This window comes from Rissa tridactyla, chromosome 2 (assembly GCF_028500815.1).
Source record: "Rissa tridactyla isolate bRisTri1 chromosome 2, bRisTri1.patW.cur.20221130, whole genome shotgun sequence".
NCBI classification, from domain to species: domain Eukaryota; kingdom Metazoa; phylum Chordata; class Aves; order Charadriiformes; family Laridae; genus Rissa; species Rissa tridactyla.
The window spans coordinates 110,249,660-110,273,018 of record NC_071467.1 but is presented as its reverse complement, the minus strand read 5'-3'; the positions used below and the strand labels follow the sequence as shown (position 1 = coordinate 110,273,018).

The window sequence follows — 23,359 nt, the reverse complement described above, 5'->3', positions numbered from 1 at the left end:
ACATGATGAACCACAGACCACAAGAGCAGTAACTAGAGGTCCAGCAGTGATGGCTAGGAAACTTGCATTGTAATTCTTAATAGAGAAAGCTAAAGGCTTGGCGGGGTCCCAGGAAAATTCACATACATGGACGGATGCTTGGGCAAGGAGCAGGCACCGATTGAGGAAGCTGTCTTGTAAAGAGAGGCATGTAAAAAGCTATCCACATTCAGCATGTCCTTCATCAAGTTGTGAAGTGGGTGGTTTGAGGGGTAAAAAGGAGTAGGAGCCAAGAAATGGCTGCTATACCAAGAGATTATTTGAATTTGTCTGGTTATATGTATCCAGTATCTCCATCTAGACAGTAATCTTTGGAACCAGCAGAAGATCCTTCTTTCTCTTTTACTTGTTCTTTTCTTCTCCTTCCAGGAAGGTATTTTAAATATGGAAAAACTCAGGTGATCACTCAAACCGAGGAAAAGATCCTTTTAGAAAAATGCCAGTATGCTTTTGATTTAAATGAAGGGATTTGTCAACGCTTTTAGTGGATTATGTTGAAATTTGACAAACTGGGGCACTGGAGATTATTGTTTAGGTACATTCAAGCTCCTAATAGAAGAAAAACAAATGTTATGGTCTTATGTAGGAAGTTACTTCATTTGGAAAAATGCTTTGCCATTAGTAGGCATCATTACTTGCCAGAAAGGGTTGACTATATATTTGCTATTCTAGTCCTTTCATGGGAAATAATCCAAGGACAAATGCTTACTATTTCTTCCTGCTCAAATGAGTAGTTGTGAGGTGCAGCTGTTGGATTCATCTCACTGGAATTTAGTAATCATATGCTATTACTCTGGCAGGCTATTGGAGTGTCCCAGTAGGAATGAGTTTAGGTTTTTAGTTTATTTTAAAAGGCATCGATGTCTACCTGGTGAGTGTCAGCCCAAAAGCCACATCAGAGCATCTCCCTGAAAGCTTGAATTGACTTGTTAAACAAATACAAATTACACTTGGTCAAACTCTTCTGCTGTTTCTTTGTTTGAGGAGAGTTTTGGCCTGAGAAAGATATGTGTTTGCTGCCAGTCAGTAGAAACTTTAATAGACTGTGTGCAAGAACAGAAAAACCTGATTATTAGCCTGGATGAACCCAAACACATAAACTCCTTACAGTGTTCCAGGAACTGAGTCCCAAAGCAAGGGGTTTTCTGGACTGCAACATGGAGGTGATTGTATTTTGGCGTTCTAATATTCACAGTAACGCGAGCCTGTTCAATGAGCTAGCCTTGCAGACCAGACCACATTCACCTTTGCTGTGTTACTGTGTGAGTTTCGGTGTTTACTTCAAGGTAGTTAGTCTAATGTAGCTGGACCAAATGAACTGAAGTTTTCTTTAGAACTGTTTCTCCAGTCCCAGTGTGGTCATTAAACCAGATTGGACCTGTACCATAAATTATACATCTATGCTTTTCCCTTGAGAGATTGAGATGCCTTGTGAGGATGTGAATGACATAGTAATGATGGCTGTTAACGGAAGTATCCGTAGGTAAGCATCTGACAATTAATTCGCTGTTAAGCAGATGGAAGTTGACCAAGAACAAAGCTTCCCCCAGCAAAGTGTTGAAGTAGATACTTCTTTGAGAAGTATCTGGATTCTGATTTGCCGGGGTTTTTTTAGAAACTGCTTTTCAAATATCAGAATGTTTCCAAGGTAACCTCTTTAATCTCCACTATATTCAGATGCTCACTTGTTTAATACACACGTGATGTGTGTAGTCTGATTTAGAATGAACAGATGCTCCTAACAACAATCTAACACTAACCATGATGGGTTTCTAGAATAAGCTCTTGAAGGTGAGAACTTGCCTTGGCCCTGCATACCTTACAGGGCAACAGCACTTAGATGATATTTCATGATTATCGATTTCTTTTGTTCCCTGCACTGGGTGTGTGATTGGTCAAGGACTCTGCATCTTGTTTCTTGTGACTGAGGAGTTGCTGCCTTTGGTGTTACAGATGTTTTCAGGACTTCAAAACACAAAAGATTTTTGCAGTTCTGGAATAAATATCTCAGAAAACTGAGAAGGAAAATGTCGTAGTTGAATAAACAAATATTTGGTATTCCAATGACTCCTCATAAAAAGAATCCAAGGAAGGTGTGCATCATTGGATTAAATGTCAAGAATGAAAAATAAGGGTAGTAGGGAGGGGAGCAAGAGTTGCTGTGATTATGCAGCTGCGCTCAGTCCTGTCAGCTTTTTCGCGCTCTCTCTGTGGAACAAATGAGCGCGTGGGGGATGCATAACATCAACAGAACAAAGCCCGGGAACTCCCAAAGCAACTGCCCTGAGTCCTGGCGACCATCAAAGAAATCTGTCCTCCTGCAGGCTTTGATGGACTGTCATAGCCTGACTAACTTATATCTGTAGCACAATGCTGTTACTGGCTCTATCTTGTCCGCGTTGCGAATGACTGAGAAAATTGAGTTCTGAATCCATCTTCCTTTGCTCAGTCTTTCTTTGCTTTGGTTTCATTATTATGGGAGATGAAAGGCAGCCCCTGAGGATTTAAGTACTAGGTAATTTAAAGACTGTTTTCATTCTTGGGATGGTAAAGTGGAAGAATGAAATGTACATAGGAAAGGGGGAAATCTGCCAGTTCAGCGTGAACTAGAGAAAGTGAATGCTGTCACAGCTTTAGCTAAAAATAGGGGATACCCAAATCTAGTCTTTGCTCTTAATAGTACTCTAGATAGTATCGGTTCCTGTGAGGAGTAAGTGCCTACCTAGGGTTAGGACTGGAGATGAACCAAGCTTCCAGTTCTTAGTCACAGGAAAGCAAGCTTGGTATCTGTCTTGATGGTGACACTGAAAGTGTTACCTATGTTCATCAGAGGCTTAAAAGTAAAACCTTTGTATTACCAAATCCTTTTATCTGTAAAAACTGGTATTTGTTTTGTTTCAATTTTGAAAAGACTGAGCGTGAAAGTAGTGAATATCCTCACTCTTGGCATGGTCTTCCTTTCAATTTCTGACGAATGATTCCTTCCCCCCACACACCTTACTTTATGGGTTGTTTCATAAGGTGACTTACGACTTACTCTGTAGTAAAGAATGCAAATAATAACCTTGCTTTTATTTCTCATACACATATAAAAGGAAGCAGAATAATTGCAGAAGCTAAGTTCAATTTTGGAGCTGTGGAACCTGCCCAGTACCATTTGGAATAGATCAACCGCTTCTAGCAGAGTTGGGGAAAACATGACATCTGTTTCCTTCCAGTTGAAACAAAAAAGACTACTGCTACCCCCTTGAAGCTGCGTAGACTCCAGTGGAATGTTGAATCTTTTCTGCTTTTCTTGGGTGAAAATGCTTTCAATATGTGGCATGCCGCATGCTTTCTTGCAGATCTGCCATTAGAACTTTCAGTGTAAGGTCAGTTCCCCCAGGAAGGTTTAAAAGCCCCCAGCTTTTATGTTTGTACAAATGTTGTTGAGTTCACGAGTGTAGAAATAAGAATGTAAAGCAAGTCGTAATCTTCTCTGGTGTTGAGGATCTCTTGGCGCTTTCATAAGCATCTGGCTTGACATTCTGACATAGATCCAAGTTGTATATTTCACTTAACAATAACTGTCATAACTATGGCTTCCCAAACATTTTGAAGATTGAATACGGTTGTGCCATCCAAGGTAGCCAATCATTGTTATTAATTTCTCATATCAGCGCTCACGTATGCCGCGAGCTACTTAGTAGGTGCGACTGCTGCGCGCACAGGGGAGCTGAGCGAGGTGACGTATATGGGTGAGGTCTTATATAGGCGATTTATGGCACGGAAGCTCTTTACATCGCGGCAGGCGGACGGAGAGCGCGGGCAGCGGCTGCGCACACCGAGCGCGGTGGGAGGGCGCTGTCCGCGGTGCTGAGGCCGCCCCGAGTCTTCCTTAGTGTGGGCTCCGAAAAATGAGGGTCTCTTGCTTTCCCTTTTATTCTTCCTTCCCCACCCCCCCTTCGCAACGAAGACTGATGAAAGGGTTGTATTCAATTGAAATTGTATCGTTCTAGGACTGAAGTGCATTTGCAATTTGCTGCATAACGAGAAAAAAAAAAAAAATTAGTTCAAGCTCCTGAAATGAAGTTGCGTGGAAGGGATATTTGTATTTCTTTTGTGGGAAAGGTTAATAGTTCTAAATGTAAAGTAATGCTTTGTGATGGGAGGCTATCTAATGCTAAACCCACATTAATTCTAAATAAAAATATCATGATTAATGCATGTGCTCTGAGTACTAGAAGAACTAATAAGAATTAGCTGCTTTTGTTGAAATTTTTTACTGCTGCAAAACACAGACTGATTAATTCAAGGTGGAAAAGTTGCTGCTTTTAAGAATCCTATATGGGAGATATTTCCTTTTTTTTCTTAGAGAACAGCCAGAAAGACTGGCCAGAAGCAACTCCTTCTGAAATATATGAAAATCATTCTTTATACTCTGAGTTATATGACTTTGATCTTGGCCTTGATGAAACAATTCTATATCTGGAATAGTATTCTGTTTACTGTTACAGGGGAAGATCAGTACACAAGAGTTTCCTGCTGTTTCCTCATTACCATGGGAAATGAAAATATCTTAACATAATTCTGGTTTTTAGTAAGAGTTGCTCCTCTCTTTAGTGACAAGACTATTTGTTGAAATCACTGGTAACATGGCTTGCAAGCTCAGTTTCTTAGAACAGTTTGGAGATGGGCCACTTTTACCCTCAGCTGTTAGCATCACCAGGGAAGAAATCGGGACGAATTTTGATGGATTCAGGCAAGAATAAAGCAAAATGTATTTTCTGTAGTAAACTCTTTTCACCCTTAGGCTCCAATTTTCAGTTTCAGTATATGTTGTCTCTTAACTCTAATGGATGATATTTTGCCCTTTTCTTTGCTATGGAAGAGCAGTATGCTCATATTCTTGTCTCTGCAAATCCAATCTTTCAAACTTGCAGCATGCAGAAGTCCCGATTTCAGCGCACCATATCTAATGAGAAGCTTGTATATCATAATGCTTTCAGCTCTTGTCTAGGCACTGAAATGGATAGTGTTCTGAAAACTGATACAATTTTAAAGGTCAGATCCTATAAAACATTGTGATACCTAGCCAATGATGTGCCTTCTGGAACTGATTACTTAATCTGGAGTTGCACTGTAGACTGTCCCATCCTTTTGTCTGGGCTGCATCAAGTGCTTGCCGGGTACCATTAAAACTGGAAGAGGTTTGAGCATGTGAGTTTTGCAAGAGGCCTTCTGTAACAAAGGCAGCAGGCGTAGCCAGTTGTTTTTCTCATGCTGTGGAGCAATATGGTCAGAAAGGTGTTGTCCTTCCAATTTCCTCAGTTACTAGTTTGATCTAGCTGTGTGGAATACAGAGTTCTTGGTGTATGTTGGAATAGGATTGTGTGATGCTCAGAAATTGCAGAATCACAGAATGGTAGGGGTTGGAAAGGACCTTCACCCATCATCTAGTCCACCCCCCTGCCAAAGCAGGTTCACCTAGAGCAGCCTGGAGAGGAACGCATCCAGGTAGGTTTTGAATAACTCCAGAGAAGGAGATTCCACAACCTCTCTGGGCAGCATGTTCCAGTGCTCTGTGACACTCAAAGTAAAGAAGGTTTTTTTCCTTATGTTCAGGCGGAATTTCCTGTGTTCTAGCTTGTGCTCATTGTCCCTTGTCCTGTCGCTGAAAAGAGTCTGGCCCCATGCTCTTGACACCTGCCCTTGAGATATTTATAAGCATTGATGAGATCCCCACTCAGTTTTCTCCAGGCTAAACAGACCCAGGTCTCTCAGCCTTTCCTCATAAGAGAGATGCTCCAGTCCCTTGATTATCATAGTAGCCCTCTGCTGGACTGAAGTCATGATTAGGTCTTGTTCCTTTAGGTCTTTGATACTTCTAACTCTTTCTTCCTGTTCATCTATGAATTAATCCTAGCATAGCCTATGAGGCTGTAGCCACAAGAATGACATTTGGATCAACTTGCACCATACTAACATATAGCATATACCCAGCCGAATGGGAGGTAACGGCTACTAAGTGGGTCATCCCAGAATACTACGAGCCATTTCTGTCGTATCAGTATGGCAGGTCACACTGTTAAATACCTGCTTTTTTCTTTCTGAATCTACCCATTTGTATCCTTATAACTGTAATACATAATGGAAAATGTGTGTAGCATCTCGCTTTTTGTCTGGTTAAAAAGAGCGAGCCTCACCCTCAGTTGCTGATAACTGATAGGGTTTCATTGACTTTGTGATCGATAGCAGACCTGTGCCTCCTACAGAATCTAGCTTTGAGCAGATGTCACAAACTCGTTCTGAATGTCCCTTCAGCACACAGATAACAATTGTCCTCCCCCTGCCCTCCACAAACACGTCCATCCACAGCAGGCTGCCTTTTTCATTGGTACTTGTAACAAAAATGGGCTGTACTCATACTAGAAAGTATTTACTATCTGCAGATGGGGCTATAATTGTTTTTTACTTTTTTATTATTAATTTCCAAACCTCCAAAAAAAGGACTGGGCATGAATCCACCACTCCCTTGATTGCAAAGAGTAATTAATTGATCATATCTGTTTTCTTTTTCTTATCCTGTGGACTGAAAGATAATGATGTGCAATGTGGAGGATATTCCTGTATTTCTGTGTTTTCTGCGAATCCTGCGAAGCATAACTAATGATCTGTAGAGTACCATTCGACATTCAGTGAGCAGGCTGCCTGCTCTGTCTTCCCCCACACCGTGTGCATACATATGTACTCGTATTCTCTATTTTATGGTGTGATCAAAAGCAGTCTTTGGTTAATGTTTTAGTAACTTCTCTTTCTCATCGTTCTTACTAGCAGCAGTAACGTTTGCAAGTTCAATCTGTGGCAGGAAGCACGTTTCCTTTTTTAAAGGAAATCTGAATGAATTTAGAGGCCACAAAAGGATGGCTTGCAGTTCACATTGCAGTCTATCAAAGAAAACAGGCTACAAGACAGATGCTGATTTATTTAAAAACAAACAAAAAAACAAATCTTGTGTTTTTTCTCTTTCTCAATACTCAATCTTAAGGAACGTGTTCAAGCATCTGGCTAATTCACGTACCATTAATTCTCTAAAGATTACATATGCACACCCAATTAGACCTGCATCATTTCAAAAACGAGTGTATTCCTGTATTTATATTTTATAGCTGTGGCAAATTGTTAAAGGAGGAATTTTATAAGCAAGATGTGCAAAGTCCTTCTAGAAAAGTTGAAAGTATCAGCAGGGCCATACCTAACCTTGATTCAAAAACCGTAAACATGCTTTTTCTGCTATTAGTGAATATGTAAGTGGCTTTTTAAAGACATGAACAAATGCTTGTTAGAAACTCTGAGATACAGCTTGTCTTTGTATAGGAGCTAGCAGAGCAGGCACTAACCCTGATGTCTGAGGTTCTTTTGTATTGCAGTAATATGAGTAATCTTCCTTTTTGTGTCTGTTTTGCGGACTACAATGAGTTGCTGCCAGCTGCAGTTTCTTGAGGGTTTAATAGTCTCAAAAAACTACAAGGACATCATCCTCCAAAGGCTCTGTGAGGATGAGAGCCTCATGCTGGTGGTGTATGTCCCCTCTCGCGCTTGTATGGCTCTCCACCAGCTTAACAAAGAAGCCAGTACCACTTGGAGGAATAATTTGGATCTTGGCAAGAGACAGCTGATCATAGCCTGCTTCAGAGGATGTGCGTGGGATGGGAAGAACTAATCTGTGCCTTGACTACCCTGTTCACCTCTCTGATACCTGGGTGCTAAAGTGGCTTAGAGGCAATGACATTTTCATCTTATTCTTAGCAGTGAATTCCTGCGAGGTCTGCTAACCATCAGTAGAGGTGGTGGTTAGTAGCCACCTGCTTTATGTCAGGATTTACTGGCGTAAAGTTGCCATGGAGATTGGTAGGAGTTTTAACTGAGCAGGAACTGTGGTGGTTCACCCTGTGTGTGTAAATTAGTTTGACATATCATGTGTATTGGATTCAGCTGTGCTGCTCACGTTTGAGGTCTGCTTGCTTGTTTGCCTGATGCCCGTGCAGGAGAGCTGAACAACTTTCCTATGCAGTATTCGTAGTGCTGTGATGGTAAAAAAAAAAGGCAGAACTGGGACTGTTACCTGCTGTTTCAGGGCCCATATAAAAGCAAAGTCTGGGCATCGAAGGATTTTTTAATGCGGGTATCTAAGCCCCGTAAACTAGTTACTTGCAAAACTTTCCCAGGCTGGAGCCTTTTTTTGTGACTGCAGTAAGCATATTGGCTGTCTAAAACAGAGATTTGTTAAAAGGCAGAAACAGAAATCTTACAGCTTGGGAGATGTGGGAAGGAGGAATCTTCCCAACTCATTTCAGAACTTGTAAAGCGGATTAAAATACTGGGAGGAGGGTGAACAGAATGAGTGCTGAATATAAACGCCTCCTTTACAGTTGTAAAGGGTATGCAGGCTCCACGTGCTCAGAAGCATTGCTGGGAAAACATCAATTAAAATGCTTGAGTCTGACGAAGGCTTTAAGGCTATTGAGGTAAACAGTGACTCATGTTGGTTGAGAAGCAGGAAGGAAAAACATTTAACGGCGTACACACCCCAAGCTGCACTCTGAAATGAGGCTTCCCAAGGGATCGACCTGCAGGCAGCGGGATTTTAGCCAGGGCCTGCTGATCTGCAGCCTTCAAAGGCAAAGAGCCAGTGTTTTTTACTGGCTTGGCGGCAGACCTGCTGGGTCTACAACGCATATATGTTTGCAGAGTGTTATGAAGAGAAACTTGTCATATTTCAAATTTTAGAATAAGAGGAAATGGCAAGCTCATGGAAAAGATTCAGAAGGAAGGGTTACAAAGTTGAAAGCTTTGAAGAAGGTGTAGGGGGGAAGGGGATAATAGGGTGAATATGGAGATAGATCTTTGAACACCACTTGCTCCAGCAGCAGCTACGAGTCCTCCTGCATATACTGCCTTGACCGTGGCATCGATTTGAGAGGGGATTGAGGCTTCCATTGTATTTATCCCAAGGAAAAAGCTCTGGTCCTTTCAACAGAAGCTAAAGCTTGTGCATCTTGAAGACTGGTGTGAGCCTGTTGTATTAGTGGAAAGGCCTGATCACACGCATCAAAAGCGTCTTCTCCTCCTGCCCCCCATCTCCTGTATCACTCTTAACAATTTAATCCATAGCAGTTTGTCTTCATGGGCTGTAATTGATCTGTCTGTGATTTAGCTCATCAGATGCTCATTAAAGAGCTTGCAGCCTTTCTTATTCATGAGGAGTGAGAGCCGGGGATCTAAAAACACTTTGTCTTTGTCTTAACTGGATTCATTTAGTATTCTGGGATTCGGGGAGGCTAATAAACTTATACGAGCTATTATTTAAAGGTGAGCTGCCAAGTGAACATGAAGGATGATGCAAGCACCACCGGTGTGCCAAGGGCTCTCTGGCATTGGGTGTCAGGTGTGAGCAGAAGAGGGAATCGTTGCTAAAACCCCAGCAAGATATTCCTCGCTGCTCTGTGGAGGATGTCCCACAACGCCCTGGCTGTGTGCGATCGGATAATGCAGCTTGTGGTGGAGCTGCTGGAGCTATGTCTGCAGTGAAGACGGCATTTTATGCTAGCGATGTCAGCGGGATACGCAGAAATATTTTATGTGTTGTATATAGAGTTTGGGCTTGACATCTGGTTTTCTTTTTTAAGCACCGCTATTGTTCTGAGCCGCTGTCTGTACTCTGGCAGTGCTTGTAACGATGTGCGCTTCCCACGTTGCCTGCACACACACGCTGAGAAACGGCCTGTCACCATCCCTTAACAAGGATACACTGGCAATCTGCAAAAGAGAACAATACCCCTGGGCTGCAGAAAGCAGTTTCCTTTCCCCGGTACTTTAATGAACACTTGAAATATTTCCAAGCTGTAGGAAGAGGAGATGGGATGGATTGGTTCACCGTTCTGCTCCTTTCTGAGCCTGGCTCTGCATGCCAGAGACTTCCAGAAAGATGAATAATTCCCTGCAATTATTGAATTTACTGGTAGTCGTATGCACAGTGTCATCAAACTGGTTATGCCTTGGAGGTCTTTTAAGAGCCCATCGTGGTTGTAGTCACTTAAGTTCTCTGTTGTTTTTTTATAAACAGCAGTTCTGCCAGGGAACACGTGCAGTTGGACGCTGTGCCTGCATCGAATGTACTGGCTTTGCTCGTGAATCGTGGGGAGCTGTGGGGCCCCACAGACCAAGTCCTGGTGAGGGATATGAACCCTGGCAGGGCACACCGCCATTCACATGAACTGACTTCCCAGTTGCTGTGTGTATCAAGAGTGGGAAATCTTTGGGAATACAAAACTTTACTAATTGCTCAATGTCACAGTATTTATAAATACTTTATGCTTGTGTTTATAATTGTACGTTGTCCTACGTAAATATTAATACCATACTTTTCTTTCTTTTGTAGTGTACAGAAGCCAAAAAGCATTGCTGGTACTTTGAAGGATTATATCCTACATATTACATGTAAGTAGTCATCACTTTCCTTTTTTGCATTTTCTAGTGCTCAGGAGAGAATTAGATTCTGTAGGCTCTTAGAGTTTTGTTCTTTTGCTAATTATACTTTTTCCATAACTTCTCTGAGACTTTTTCTAATTTAAAAATGAAGATTTCCTTTCCCTTCTTCCCCGTGTCACATCTCTTTCCCTTTCTCCTTATTTAAAAAAGCGTACAGACTTGTTTCGCCGCTCAATCCAGGCGACCTTTCCGATTGAAAACAAAATGCAAGATCTTAAACAGCTCTTATTTCAGAACACTGAAAGGAAACATAAGTAGAGCCACGCAAGGACAGTTCTCCCTTTGTTTTGAACGAGGGCAGGCAATCAGGCAGAATATCAAGAATGCTTTGAAAGTAAGTTTTCCCTGTGCTGATACTGTTGTTTAATTTAGGGAGTTGGGATGATTTTTATCCATGGTGTAACTGTCCTTTCGATGGATGGCATCTGCATTCACATCAGGCTTGGGTGTGAACCACACGTCAATGACCTGTAGGTGCATGATTGAGGATCTCTCTGAATTGCAGTTTTCTGCTTGAAATTGCCCACAGCAACAACAAGAAGGTGGAGGAAATGTGTGGGTGGGAGGTATCTTCCCTGTGGATTTGGGGGCAGAAAGGAGATAAATGTAGCAAACGGTGTCCCTGGGTTGTATAATTTTATAATTGTAAACACTTGTAAAGGTAAGTTCTTAAAAAAAAAAAAAAATAATAAAAAAGAAATAAAGTGGGGTGGAAGAGTAGGTAGCAGCATTAGGTCATGAGTTCGCTGAGCAAGCTCTTCCTTGCTGAAGGATTGGAAATTACTGTAATCCTTATGCTACCCAAGAACTTTCCTCCCTTCTCTTCTCCACCTCCACTTCATCTGCCAGAAATGGGAGAGAAATGCGAGAGACAAAAAGCAGCCAGGAAGCCAGGCGAGAAACAAAGCTCACTGAAAGAATGAAACACTGTATGGTTTAATCATCTGTGATCCTGAATATTAACTGCTTCAGAAGTCTTTGTGCCTAGAACTCACTGTCTTTTTTTTCAGGTGACTGAAATGTTGAGAATTACTCATAAATGGTTGGCCAGAACAGATGGGTGAATTTAAATGAGTTCATTTTCTTTGCTTGCTAATCAAAACAGGACTTTGGTTCCACCTACATTTTGTTTTGTTTTGCTGCAACGTGGGAAAGAAGCTGGGATGTTATGAAATGATGAAAACCCCACTATACCTTGACATTCAGGAGTGCGTTATTCATTGGCGTTCTGCTTACGTATCTGCCCACGTGTTTTTGCAGCCAGTGTTTGTTTCCCTTGGGAGACAAAGGGGTAGCTACTTAGATATTGAGTGTTAGCTCAGACTCTTCGTACCACAGGTGAATACCTACAAAGTCCTGTGAAAGCAAGGGGTACAAAGAGGAAACTTGCTATCTGCAGTAGATCTGATGCACGCATGGTTGCTTTCTAATTGGTTTCTTTTTGGTGACTAGTTACTGTCATCTTTGTGTGCTGAAATAGATTATCTTCTAGAAAAGCAGTGTGTTTATTTTCCAGTCCGTCAAAGAGGTTAATTGGAATTGCACTTCACTGAAAGGAAGAGGGCCTATGGTGTTGGTGGGTTGTTGGTTGGTTTGGGAGATCTTTTAATGTGGAGGGAAAACTGTTGTATATTGACTATGTCAGGTCAATCAGACGACTATTACTAGTAGTTGTGTGTGTTTGTGGTAATTACTGCATCACCCTGTTATCCAAGTAACTGCATAAACATGTTGCGATTGCCAGTCTCCCGGCCAGTGTAAGGAAATGGAAAAAGGAAGGGGAAAGGGGTGGGATGTGTGTGCTCAGCAATTATTGCAATTGTGATGAGTGTCATGTTCATGCTATTGTTGTTATTGTGATTGTGATTGAGTTTTAAGTGGGGAAGAAGAAACGCTAAGGAAAGACAATAAGAATTTGGGGATGGTAAAACTTAGAGGACAGATGATGTGAGACAAGTGAAGAAATGTGGAAGGGAGGAGAGAGAGGGTATTCGAGTGCATTGGAGCCCAGTAAGTTTAAAGGGGACACACATCAAAACAATAGGAAGGTCATTGATGTCTACAGTGCCTGGGGTTTCCTACTTTGTTACTTCGGTAATTTCCATTTCTGTTGTCTAGGATCCCCAGCTGCTTTCTACCTGGATGGTCTTTTCACAGCTGTATGGCAGAGGAGAGACACACCACCAATCTCAGTATCTTAGGGTGAAGTCTCATCGCTTCAGCACTTGTTTGACCCTTCACTGAGTTAATTCAGTTTGCTAATCCCACAGAAAGTTGTTCATTTTAGCACATTTGAGTCAGTGTTGAATCAGCTCGGTGTGGTTTTTGGCAAACACTGGTGAAATGGGAGGAAGGGAGTATACTGCATGTTGTGAGGGAGGAGGCATGAATAGGATCTTCTCCATTAGCATATGGTTAGATGTTAAATCATCTAAAGGCATAATATGTAACTTCATCCTGAGAGTGTCTCCTCTGTGCAAATCTAGGTCTGGGATGTGCTGTAGTGAAATGGGTTTTATTTTATCATACCATTTCTGGAGCAACAGTCTCTAAGAAGCAGATATATTTAGTCGAATGAGTTTGCAATAGCTACCATTCTTTTCTATGATTTGTTTTCTGGCAGAAAATTTTTTTCTACCCGGTTAACATATGTAGTCTGTCCTTTGGTCTTGAGACTATGTTTGGAGACTTATGAAACCCAACAATGCAATCCTTTTTAATGATTTCCCTGTGATTTCAGTCCCGTGCTGACAGTATGTCACATCTCTTTTGGAGACACTTTGTATTGTAATGAAAAGGTTGGCTCGTCATCTCAGAAATACCAAGCTCTGTGTCTATTCACACATCTAGCATGGCATGCTTGGACCAAGGCATCCCTGGACTGGCGTGTCCATATGTTTTATTTCTTCTGGGTAGGCACGTCCTCCTCAAAAGTGCCTGCTTTTCTTTCAGTTGCCCAGAGTAATAGGAGTCCAAGGTGGACTGTCACATAAAATGGTTGTTTGCTTTTATCGGAAGTTTAAAGGCAAGATAGCTGAGTTAATCTTTCCTGTAAAGGCTCTACTTCAGCTATCCAAAGACAGAGATAAAACTGTCTGCTAAGCAAGAGGAACATGGGATAAGAAATCAGTGTGCCAAAATAAGTGTACTGGAAATTCAGTTAGGCTGAAGGGGGGGAGGGTATGTGTGGGTTTAAACTTGCGGTGATATGACTTTTCTTTTGGAGCTTAAGATTTTTAGTTTTTTATTCAATCTGTCTTCCAGTGTAATTATTCAGAACAGAAAAAGTTGTTAGAAATGTTACTCAAAGCTTTCTTAAAATGTGTTGGTTATGCTTTCTGTATTAACATCTAAGGCAAAGGTTGGAGGTCTCTGTTACAGAACTAATGATACATCTCTCTGTCCAAGTAGTTTATGGTATTAGTACCTCTTAAAACTTATTTTTCCTGTGGACATAATTGTTCTAGCCTTCATAGATCAGCAGTAAGCTTTAGTTTATTTCAAGCATGTTTCTTCCAAATAGAATTCATTTTCTTAAGGTTGGACTGACTACCTCTGCTATGTGAATCTCTTAACTTAAGATAAAGTTTTTCAGACCAGAAGCCATCATGGAAAGCCTCCCAGGAATTTGAGAGACATACACAGGTCTTCTACTGTTGATAAAGAGAATTTCCAAGACTGCTCTTAACTTACTTCACTAACCAAACCAACCATTTCTGTGTCCTAGTTGCCTGAGTGACAAGATGTTATCATTTAGATACTTTTTTCCTGCTTCAGCAAAATGTTTATTTATGTGGCCTGGAAAAATAAGTAAACAAATACAAAGTGGGGAAAGGAATTAGTCATTGGAGTCTGATTCTTATACTTATCCCTGACTTAGCTTAAAGAATTAGATCATACATCTATGTGGACGCACAGAAAGCAATTCAGAATTAAAGCTGTCTCAACAGGCTTGACTCTGAACCTCTACAAGGATCCTTATCCTACTCTCACTTAAATAAACCAGCTCAGTCTTATTCTAGATAGATGTACCTGAAGTGCCGATGGTTGGCGGAAGAGACAGTCAAGATGCTTTTCTTGGCAATAATGTGAATAATGACAGAGTGAATGCATTAGATTGCGAAACCACCTCCTCTGTATGCAGATACCAGCAGCACTTAAGATACACCAGTGTGTTTTTTCCAGTTCTGAATTGGGAATGAATACTAGATGGAAAGCTTCCTTACATTTTGCTGATGAGGAATAGTTTGCTTACAATGATTGTGAATGTCCCCCTCACTGCAGGATGAAGTATCTTCCCTGGTATGACTGCCAACCCCATAGGTCTTTTCTGTTTATTTTTCCTCCTGTTGTTAGCTACCATCACACTGGAGCTTTTAATGAGGTGATAAATTCCAGATGCTAGAACCTGCATGTTTCTAAAACTCTCCTTTTCAGGCTCTGTGGCGTGTTTGTAATACAGCACAAATGTTTTGAGTATGAGTGGTAAGCACGTGGCTGATGTCACTGGGTCAGTGACGTAGTCACCCACAGGGAGGGGGCTGGCTGACTTGGAGAAAAGAGTTTTGATGCTATCCAGTATTGAGTTAACATTATTTCAGCTCAACCTTGTTGGATTATTGTGTGTCGAATTTTTTGATAATGTGATATTCTAAGAGAAGTAGTGAGAAAAAGAGAGTAACTGACTAGAGAATCAGAGAATAACTCGGGTGGGAAGGGTTTTCAGGAGACCTCCAGTCCAACCTCCTGCTTGGAGCAGTGTCAGCCGTGAGGTGAGACCAGTTTGCTTAGTGCTTTAACCGGTTAGGTCTTGGGAGAACTCTAAGGAAGAAGACAGCACAACCTCCCTGGGCCACATGCTCCACTACTTGGCTGTCCTCATGGTGAATAAGCTTTTCCACATACCTCTTTTTGTTTTGGTTTACACCCATTGTTGTCCTCCCACCTTTCACCACTGGGAAGATCCTGGCTCCATCTTCTTAGTAACCTTCTCCTGGGTACTGTCAGGCTGCTCTTGGGTCCCTCTGAAGCTATTCCTTTCCTAGGCTGAACAAACCCAAGTCCCTCAACCTCTCCTCATAGGGCAAGTACCCCAGCCCCTGAATATCTTGGTGGCCCTTTGCTGAGCTCAGTGCAGTTTATCGATTTCATTCTTTTTACTGGGGATGCCAAAACCAAATGTAGTATTTTAGATGTGGTCCAAGTGTGCAGTGAAAGGTGGTAGTTACTTCCCTTGTTCCACTGGCTAGGCTTCTGTTGACACAGTCCAGGATGCTGTTGGCCTTCATTGCTGTCACAGCACACTGCTGGCTCATGTTCAGCTTGCTGTCTTCCATGACATCTAGGGCCTTTTTAACAGAGCTTCTCCACAGACGGCAGGATGTTCATCCTTCCCACAGGCAAGGCTTTGCATTTGTTTTTGTTTAATTTTGTGAGGTTCCTGTCAGGCCATTTCTCCAACCAGGCTAGATCTTTGAGTGGCAGCCCTGCCCTTGAGCTCACTGGCTGATCCCCAGTTTGGTGCCATCTCCAAACTTGGTGAGAGTACTCTATCACCAGTTCCAGCAACATGCTTGTCAACAGGACAGGTCCAGACCTCTGTGGTACTACCAGCAATTACTTCATACTCTCTAGGGAGAGCATGACCCATTCACGGACCACTGTCCTCTGAGCCCCACCATCCAGACAGCATGTTTTTTTTACCTAACTATCTGTCCGCCTGTCCAGGCTGTAACGTCTGAACTTGGGTACAAGAATATTGTGGAAGACGGTGTGGAAAGCCTTGCTGAAGTTGAGGTAAATGACATCTGCTGCTTTCTGGCTTGTCCACAGATACCATCCACTGCCAGTGTAGTGATTGAAGCTCTTCTTGCTGCACTTGATCTCCCTTGCAAGTATCAGTTGTAGGTGAGGTTTGGCTTTCCTAACATCACACCTACTTGTGTATGTGATGACTTCTAAACTCCTCCTTGGTAGCCTGTACCTGCTTCCACGTCCTGAATACTGACTTTTTGCATTGGAACTCAGCCATGGGTTCCCTATACAAGTATGTTTTGACTGGTCACCGTTGTGCTACTAGGTGAAAGACCTCCATAAAGAAAAATGGAAACTATCTGGAAGAAAATGTTACCGTTGCTGCTGACAAATATGTGAAGAATGGAAGAGACACACAGGAGTGCCATCTTGGAACCTCTTCTAATTCTTATCTGAAGCAAGACCTGAATTAATGTTAAAAGCATGTGCAGATGGAAGTGCTGTATTTTTAGGCTAATATGTTTCTGCTGTAGAAAATAGTTTATACTGCAGACAGCTGCACATATATACACTTATGTTGATTAAAGCTGTTTAATTTTTCATTCAGAATTAGTATAAGAACGTCAATGTAAACCTAAAAAAAAAAAAAAGCCATGTTTGCTAATATTCTTCATATTTAAAATATGTTCCTGCCCTACATGGGAACGGTCAATTCTTTTTCTTATTTTGGAGGAGAATGCTGATTGTATTCTGTTTGTGGTGGGTTTTTTTCATGGTTTTTGACATAAACTTCTTACGCATTTCCACACACCTCTTCCTTTGCAGCTTAAATTTTATTGTATTTATCACACAGTTGTATTCATCTGGGGTTTGAATGTAAGCCCTTACGTGCTTGGTCGTCCGCCCATAATAATGATTTTGTGCATTCTCAAGAACGTGAAAAATGTTCGAGATGAAAACAATAAAAAGGTGATTTATTTTTTTTCTCTTGCTGTTATTCAGGTAGCTTAGAGAGCACTTCTTCCATCAGCGTGTGTACAAGAGGCTGGGAAAAACCCCCAGTCTAGACACCGGGCTCATTGCATGATGGGAGCTACTTTCCGTGCTCCACATCCTGTTATGTTTACTGCTTTTAATTAAGTTGGCTTTGCTGATGATACACTTAGCTTTCCCATTGCAATTACAGCCACATGAAGTGTCAGCAGGTGTGTGCTTAGGGCAATAATCTAGCTGTTGATTTATTCTTCCATTTGATTTGAAGCCAGCATGGAGGAGGGAGAGGGGAGGCAGCGTAATAGTTTTGCATGCTTCCAGGCGCCTTGAATGGCTGGCACCATACAGAAACGGAGACCTGGATTCAGGCCAGGGCCACCAATTTAGCAGTGAGCAGCCACAGGAAGGGCCTGCTTGCATATGTACTTCAACACAAGAACGTAAGTGCACAGTTTAGATTGTGAAGGAAGACAGCAGTAATTATCAGACCATCTGTATATAAAGGCAACAAAACCCCACCACCATTGCTCAGTCCTGTGTGGCCTTAATAAGGAAGGGTACGAAACATCACAACTAGCTTCAGTTGCCTGTGCCCTTATGGTGGTATATTCTTGCTTCAAATAAGGGCCTAGATTCCCTAGATGTTGATGGATCTGTTGAGGCTGTAGTCCTGACTGCTGTAATCACCCAGCCACTCCATGCCTCGCCCAGCACTTGAATTTGCTTCAATGGATGGTAGTCTGATGCACAACCTGGGGAGAATTAGGTTACCAAATTAACAACCCATTCAACTTGCTAGGAGTGAGTCTTGAGAAGGGGAGAGGGATTTAATATCTCAGCTTTCACTGGCAATCAGGCAGGTGACTGACCTAATTTGAGATTTGAAGCTCTAAACGATTTTGGAGTTGGAGGCTGATCAGGCGTAGGCAGCCTATTCTGAGAAAGGGGAGGAAGGAGGAAAGGGAAGCAGTCTCTGTCTTCCAGTGGAGTCTGAAACCAGACTCTGTTCTGTCTGAGGTGGAGCAGGGACCCCAGTCCCACCCCCTCTCATTTCCAGAGGATGCACTAACCACAATTGTGGCTTATCATGAGTTTTTCCTGTTAGGGCTGTTTGACTTTGAAACATTCATCGGAGCATTAACTCCTCCATGTCCTGGGCAAGAACCCTAATGGGAGGCTGAGAATCAATTTCTTCTGGCGGCTTCTCAGTGGGACAGGTAGGCTTGTACCTGGTTTGAGCTCCAGTGGACAGTGTCACTTGACCCCAAAGTTGTCATGAAGCTTCTAACCTTTTCTGGATAGGGAGATCCAGAGTTAACATTTTGAAAGACGTGGTGGTACCTCACTGTTGTCCATTAGTACCTATGTCCTTCTCTGTGTATGATCCTGCACTGGCTTCAAGAAGAAGAAGGGTTTGCTGTGCATTAGTATGTTAAATTCAGGCAGATAGCAAATTCATGGACACCCATCGCCCCCTGTCAGCAGATTGCTTATAATCTCCCAAAGCAGCGATGAGGTGCAGTAGGACTGCGCGCCCACTGGGAGCAGCTTGAGAGACAAAGAGCTAATCATGTGTTTAATAAGGGGCCTGATGATTAACTAGAAGTCCTCATTCCTGTTGGTATGAGAAATTTACAATTCCACCTCCAGAACATTAAAACTTGTCGTACAGATTATCTGTGTCTTACTTTTGTCAGATCCTTAAGCTATACTGTTTCTCTAATTTGTTCTGCGATAGAAAGGCCTGCAGCCTATGTTGAAAAATGGCTATTTAAGGTACCATATACTGCCACCGGACAAAGCCCCAGACCACATCAATTCTCACTATGTTTTGGTGCAAGAGGAGCGGGAAAATTTCTAGATGGATATGTGCTGGCCAGAAAGCCACGTGGTGAGACTTGCTGCCTTTACAGACAACAAGGAGAGTCCCTCTGTAGGGTGGCTTTCCTCTTGGGATCTGAGAAGAGAGGGCTGGGGTTAAGGCCGGCCATTGGATAGCAGAAGGTTTGTAAAAGGGTTGGTTTTATAGGAGCAGCTGAGCAAATATTTCTCATCCCATCAGAAGGGGGAGGGGAGGATTTACCTTATTCTGCTAAATTCTTGCACAGAGAGGGTCTTTATAGGTTCTTCACCTGGAGAATAATTGAGAAATAATCCCTTTTTCAGCTGTTGTCTGCTCTTGTTTTTCATGTCTGTGTGAAGGACAGGAGCCAAGTACCTTGTCTCACTGTAGGACGTTTTAGTTGTGTCAAAGCGGACAGGAATCTAATCTGAGCAAATATTGTTTCTGTCTCTGTTGTTCTACTCTGTAGAAAAAATGACCTGACAGCCGCTTTCCTCCTTTCTGCCTTAGGTTTTCTTGTGTAGTTAAGGGCTGAGTGATTTATCAAGTACTCTCTAGTGCTCTCCTGGCTACCAGTGGCAGTGTTTTACTCTCAAGTGCAGATGTTCTACTGAGGTCATGGCTGCATTCATCTATGAAGCAGTTGTATCTGTTATATATATAATTATATATTTGCCAAAATCTGACCCATGTTTCACAACGCAGTGTTCTTGCACGTTCTGAGGGATCACCTTTGCTATATATAAGAAAAGAAGAGAAATGCTTTTGGATGCTGAGAACCAGTGACTGCAGGTAACTGTGCTGGAGTTGTGTCCCTGCTGAAAATTAGGCCGTGTACGCAGACATGCCAAGGAGTCGCAACCACCTCTAAGACTAAGGCTGGAAGGTAGATGTTGCCTATCACTCAGCTCCACCAGGCAAAGACCTTGGTGTGTTACTGCTCCTCAAGCGTTTAAGTGAATGCCGGTGGAGGGATGTGGCCTTTGTGTTGGAGTGTCTTTCTGGAAAGAGATTAAACCACTTCGAGACTCGGACATAGTTCCTTAGGTGGGACTCCTGAGTGCAGAGTTGGACTCTGTGTTTCAATTCGCGTGTTCAGTGGGCTGCTGTAGCAAAACAGATTCCTTAGAATAACCTCTCCACCATGCTTGTAGCATTAAGCTCCTCCACTTGTCTGGTGGTCCGCACCATGTATGCAGTCAATAACCTGGGTCTTTCCTTACATAGCAGTACAGGCAATGGCTTTGCTTTGAAAACCACTTTAAAAAGTGGTTGAAAGATAGAAATGCACATACAGAATGGTCTGAAATGAATTAATCAATGGTGAAATAAACTTGGTAGAAAAATAACTCCCTCAGTTACTTGATACACCTTTTATTGATCTCCTCATTCCTCATCCTTCAGATCTAATTCTGAGTCTTGTGGCAGTGTAGTCCCATTGAACTCAGTGGCATTACTCCTCATTCGTAGCACAGCCAAGACTCTGAGTGTCACCAGAATTGTTTCTGCTAGTCACTTTGTGGTGGTTGCCTGCTTTTTTTTTTTCTTTTTGTTTCACGGCTCGTTTGATTTTTCTCTGTTCAGCATCACTGTATCCTGGCAGCTGAGTTCCAAGCAGACTAAATCTTTTTTCTTTTATCTTAATTTTTTTGTCATAGAACAAGTAAATACATATGCATGCTTCAGCTGTCTGCCTTCATCTGTTCAATGAGCCTTCTGATTTTGAGGGCCCAGCATTCAGTCTGGCTGGAGGTGACCCAATCTTTGGTGGTCAGTCCCTTCCAGTTCTTGTGAGCACTTGTGGTTCTCCTTCTGGTCTTTTGCCTGTGCCAGTATTAGGACCATGAAATCACGGAATTTCAGAGTTGGCACTTCCTTAGCTTCATCTGATGCTATTAGCTATCTCCCCAAAATCTTTCTCTTCTGTTTTTAGTTTTGGTCTGTTGTTACATGCTCCTTTACTGAGCTTCCTGGCTCCCTTTTGTTACCCCCAATTTAAAAAACTGCCAGTGCTTCTTGTATTCCAGTGAATCCCAGTTTGCTTGATAGACCTTGCATACGTGCAGCAAGCATTTAACCTCTCGCTGGTATGCAGCCTTTTTTGGAATTAAAGTCCTGCTTGTCTACAGAACACTGGTTAGAAATGATGCAGTTTACTGTATCTGGTTGATGGGGGTAAGTTGTAGTTTTCTTTCACCCTCCCATCCTCCATCCCTCCGTCTGCAGTAGGGTTTCTGCCACTACATATGGGTTAACAATTTATGTTTTGTTTTACTCCTCCAAAAGACATTGCTAATCAAACATCTTAAATCAGTTTTTGGCACGTATGCAAACAGTTTAGAGAGAAAACCTAAGAACGCTACAGCCTGCATTTCAAAGGGGTGTCTTGATGGGGAATATCCGTGTGGGGTGAGGACAGGGGATGTTGTCAGATCACTGTGGCTATACAGTCTGCTGAAGACTCTAATCCTTGCTTTACCTCTTTAATTTCTCCAGTTTTCAGCAAGTGCCAATCAGGGAATTATTTGTAGATGCAGTTCTTTCCTGCGGAAGTTCTGCTAAGAAAGGGGCTTGTTCAGCTGTGTAGATGCAGGTATAAATGGAAAAGAGCTTCTGGATCATTTCATTGAGCAGTTATTATCGACAGAACACATGCAAGTATGGGGTTTGTTTGTGGGGTTTGGGTCATACCGTATACCCTTAAGTGAAACTTTGTGCTTTGCTTGTCCATTAAGGAACGAAGTTCAGTGTCATGGTTTAAGTGTGAACCCATACAAAAAACTTGTTGCTGTGATCTGACGTGCAGTCTAACTTTGATCTCTGACACAGCAGTTCCGTGGTGTGCTAGCAGTACAAGTCATTGGACATGCAGATGCATTCATTTCACTCTACTGAATTATAAATTAAAAGATGTACCTTCTAAATCATAAATCACATTGCAGACAGTTTTCAAAAGAGAGGCCGCATGCTTGGTGAAGTTGCAGATTAGCAAAATAACTAATGGATCATGTCTTATCCTGTGTAATGGGTTAAATTTTGATCTGTAAAACGAGTATTGCCCTAGGGAAATGCAGTTCTTGGGATCAGTGTTGATGTGTGAAAGAGGGAAATTGGCTTTAGAAATGTCTTCTGTAGGGGATGGCCTCAGTCCAGTTCAGATCAATAGTAAGGCTCGTTCTTCTTCAGCTGGCATTGGGCACAACCGGTTCTTCTCTGTTAAGCAGAGCTGAAGCACAAGTTTAATTTAAAGGATATGCATGTCAATTCAATAAATGCAAGTGTGTGTGCTTAATTGTTTGGTTTTTTTTCTGAACCAAGGCCTTAATTCTGCTGGGATTTGCTGTCAGGCAATAAGAAATACTACATCAAGACTGATTATACTTAAGCTTGTATGTTACTCCGTTAATAAGCTGATTGTATTGTTGCCTTTTGCCTGCTAATAAATATGGCTTTAGTAAGTAAGTTCGTTTTCTTGTCATTGAGATCGACGTTGGCAGAAGTCGTGTTGTTTTTTCGTAGTGCATTGAATCAAGGACAAGAGATCAGCGGAGCTCCTGCGGTACCCTGACAGCAGTATCAGCAAATGGGCCGTTTGTTCTTCCAGTCTTTTTTGACGCTGCTGGGGATACAAACAGCAAGTTGTTATTGTGGTATCATCCTTGGTTCCAGGCTTCTGTGTCTGTACTCGCAAGGCATGCAAAATCAAGCACCTGTTTGGTTTTACAGGTAAAAAGTGAAAGGGTTATGAGCGTCGGATCTCAAAGGGATTTCCCTCCAAGCCATGATACTGACTTAGCTTCACAGATCCACCCGGCAAATGCAGTGCTTAGCCTTGAATGAGTTGCCTGGGAAAGTTTGCTCGTTGCTGTAAAATGGAGCTTCTCTACACCCAGCCCTAGTGAGAGACTCCTCCAGCCTTTGCAACATCGTTTTCAGCCACTTGAAAGTGCAATCATCCGTGTAGGAGGCAGAACTTCTCTTTGATGGCCTGTTTGTTTGCCATTCAGTGGTCTCAGGAGCTTCATAAACATTCAGCAGTTGAGCCTTTCTGTCTTCCAGCTGGTACTTTAGTCCTCTTTTTCAGGAAGAAAAGCTAAGCCACTGAGGCTCAAAAAATTATGCTGACTTGTAGCCTAGACAATTTGGAGATTAAAAATAAAAAGTAAATTGAGGTACTATAGTCACTGTACAGAAGCTGTT

The 23,359-nt window shown here is 42.2% G+C and overlaps 1 protein-coding gene across 2 annotated transcripts in view; it reads left to right on the top strand.

Annotated features, from left to right (window-relative positions):
* Nucleotides 1-23,359, top strand: part of VOPP1 (VOPP1 WW domain binding protein) — a 67,444-nt gene that overhangs the window by 32,567 nt on the left and 11,518 nt on the right. For both annotated transcript variants that reach the window (XM_054192464.1, XM_054192463.1), the window contains exon 2: nt 10,460-10,518. In XM_054192464.1, the coding sequence (XP_054048439.1) occupies nt 10,460-10,518 (59 nt within the window). The remainder of the gene's footprint in view (nt 1-10,459; nt 10,519-23,359) is intronic.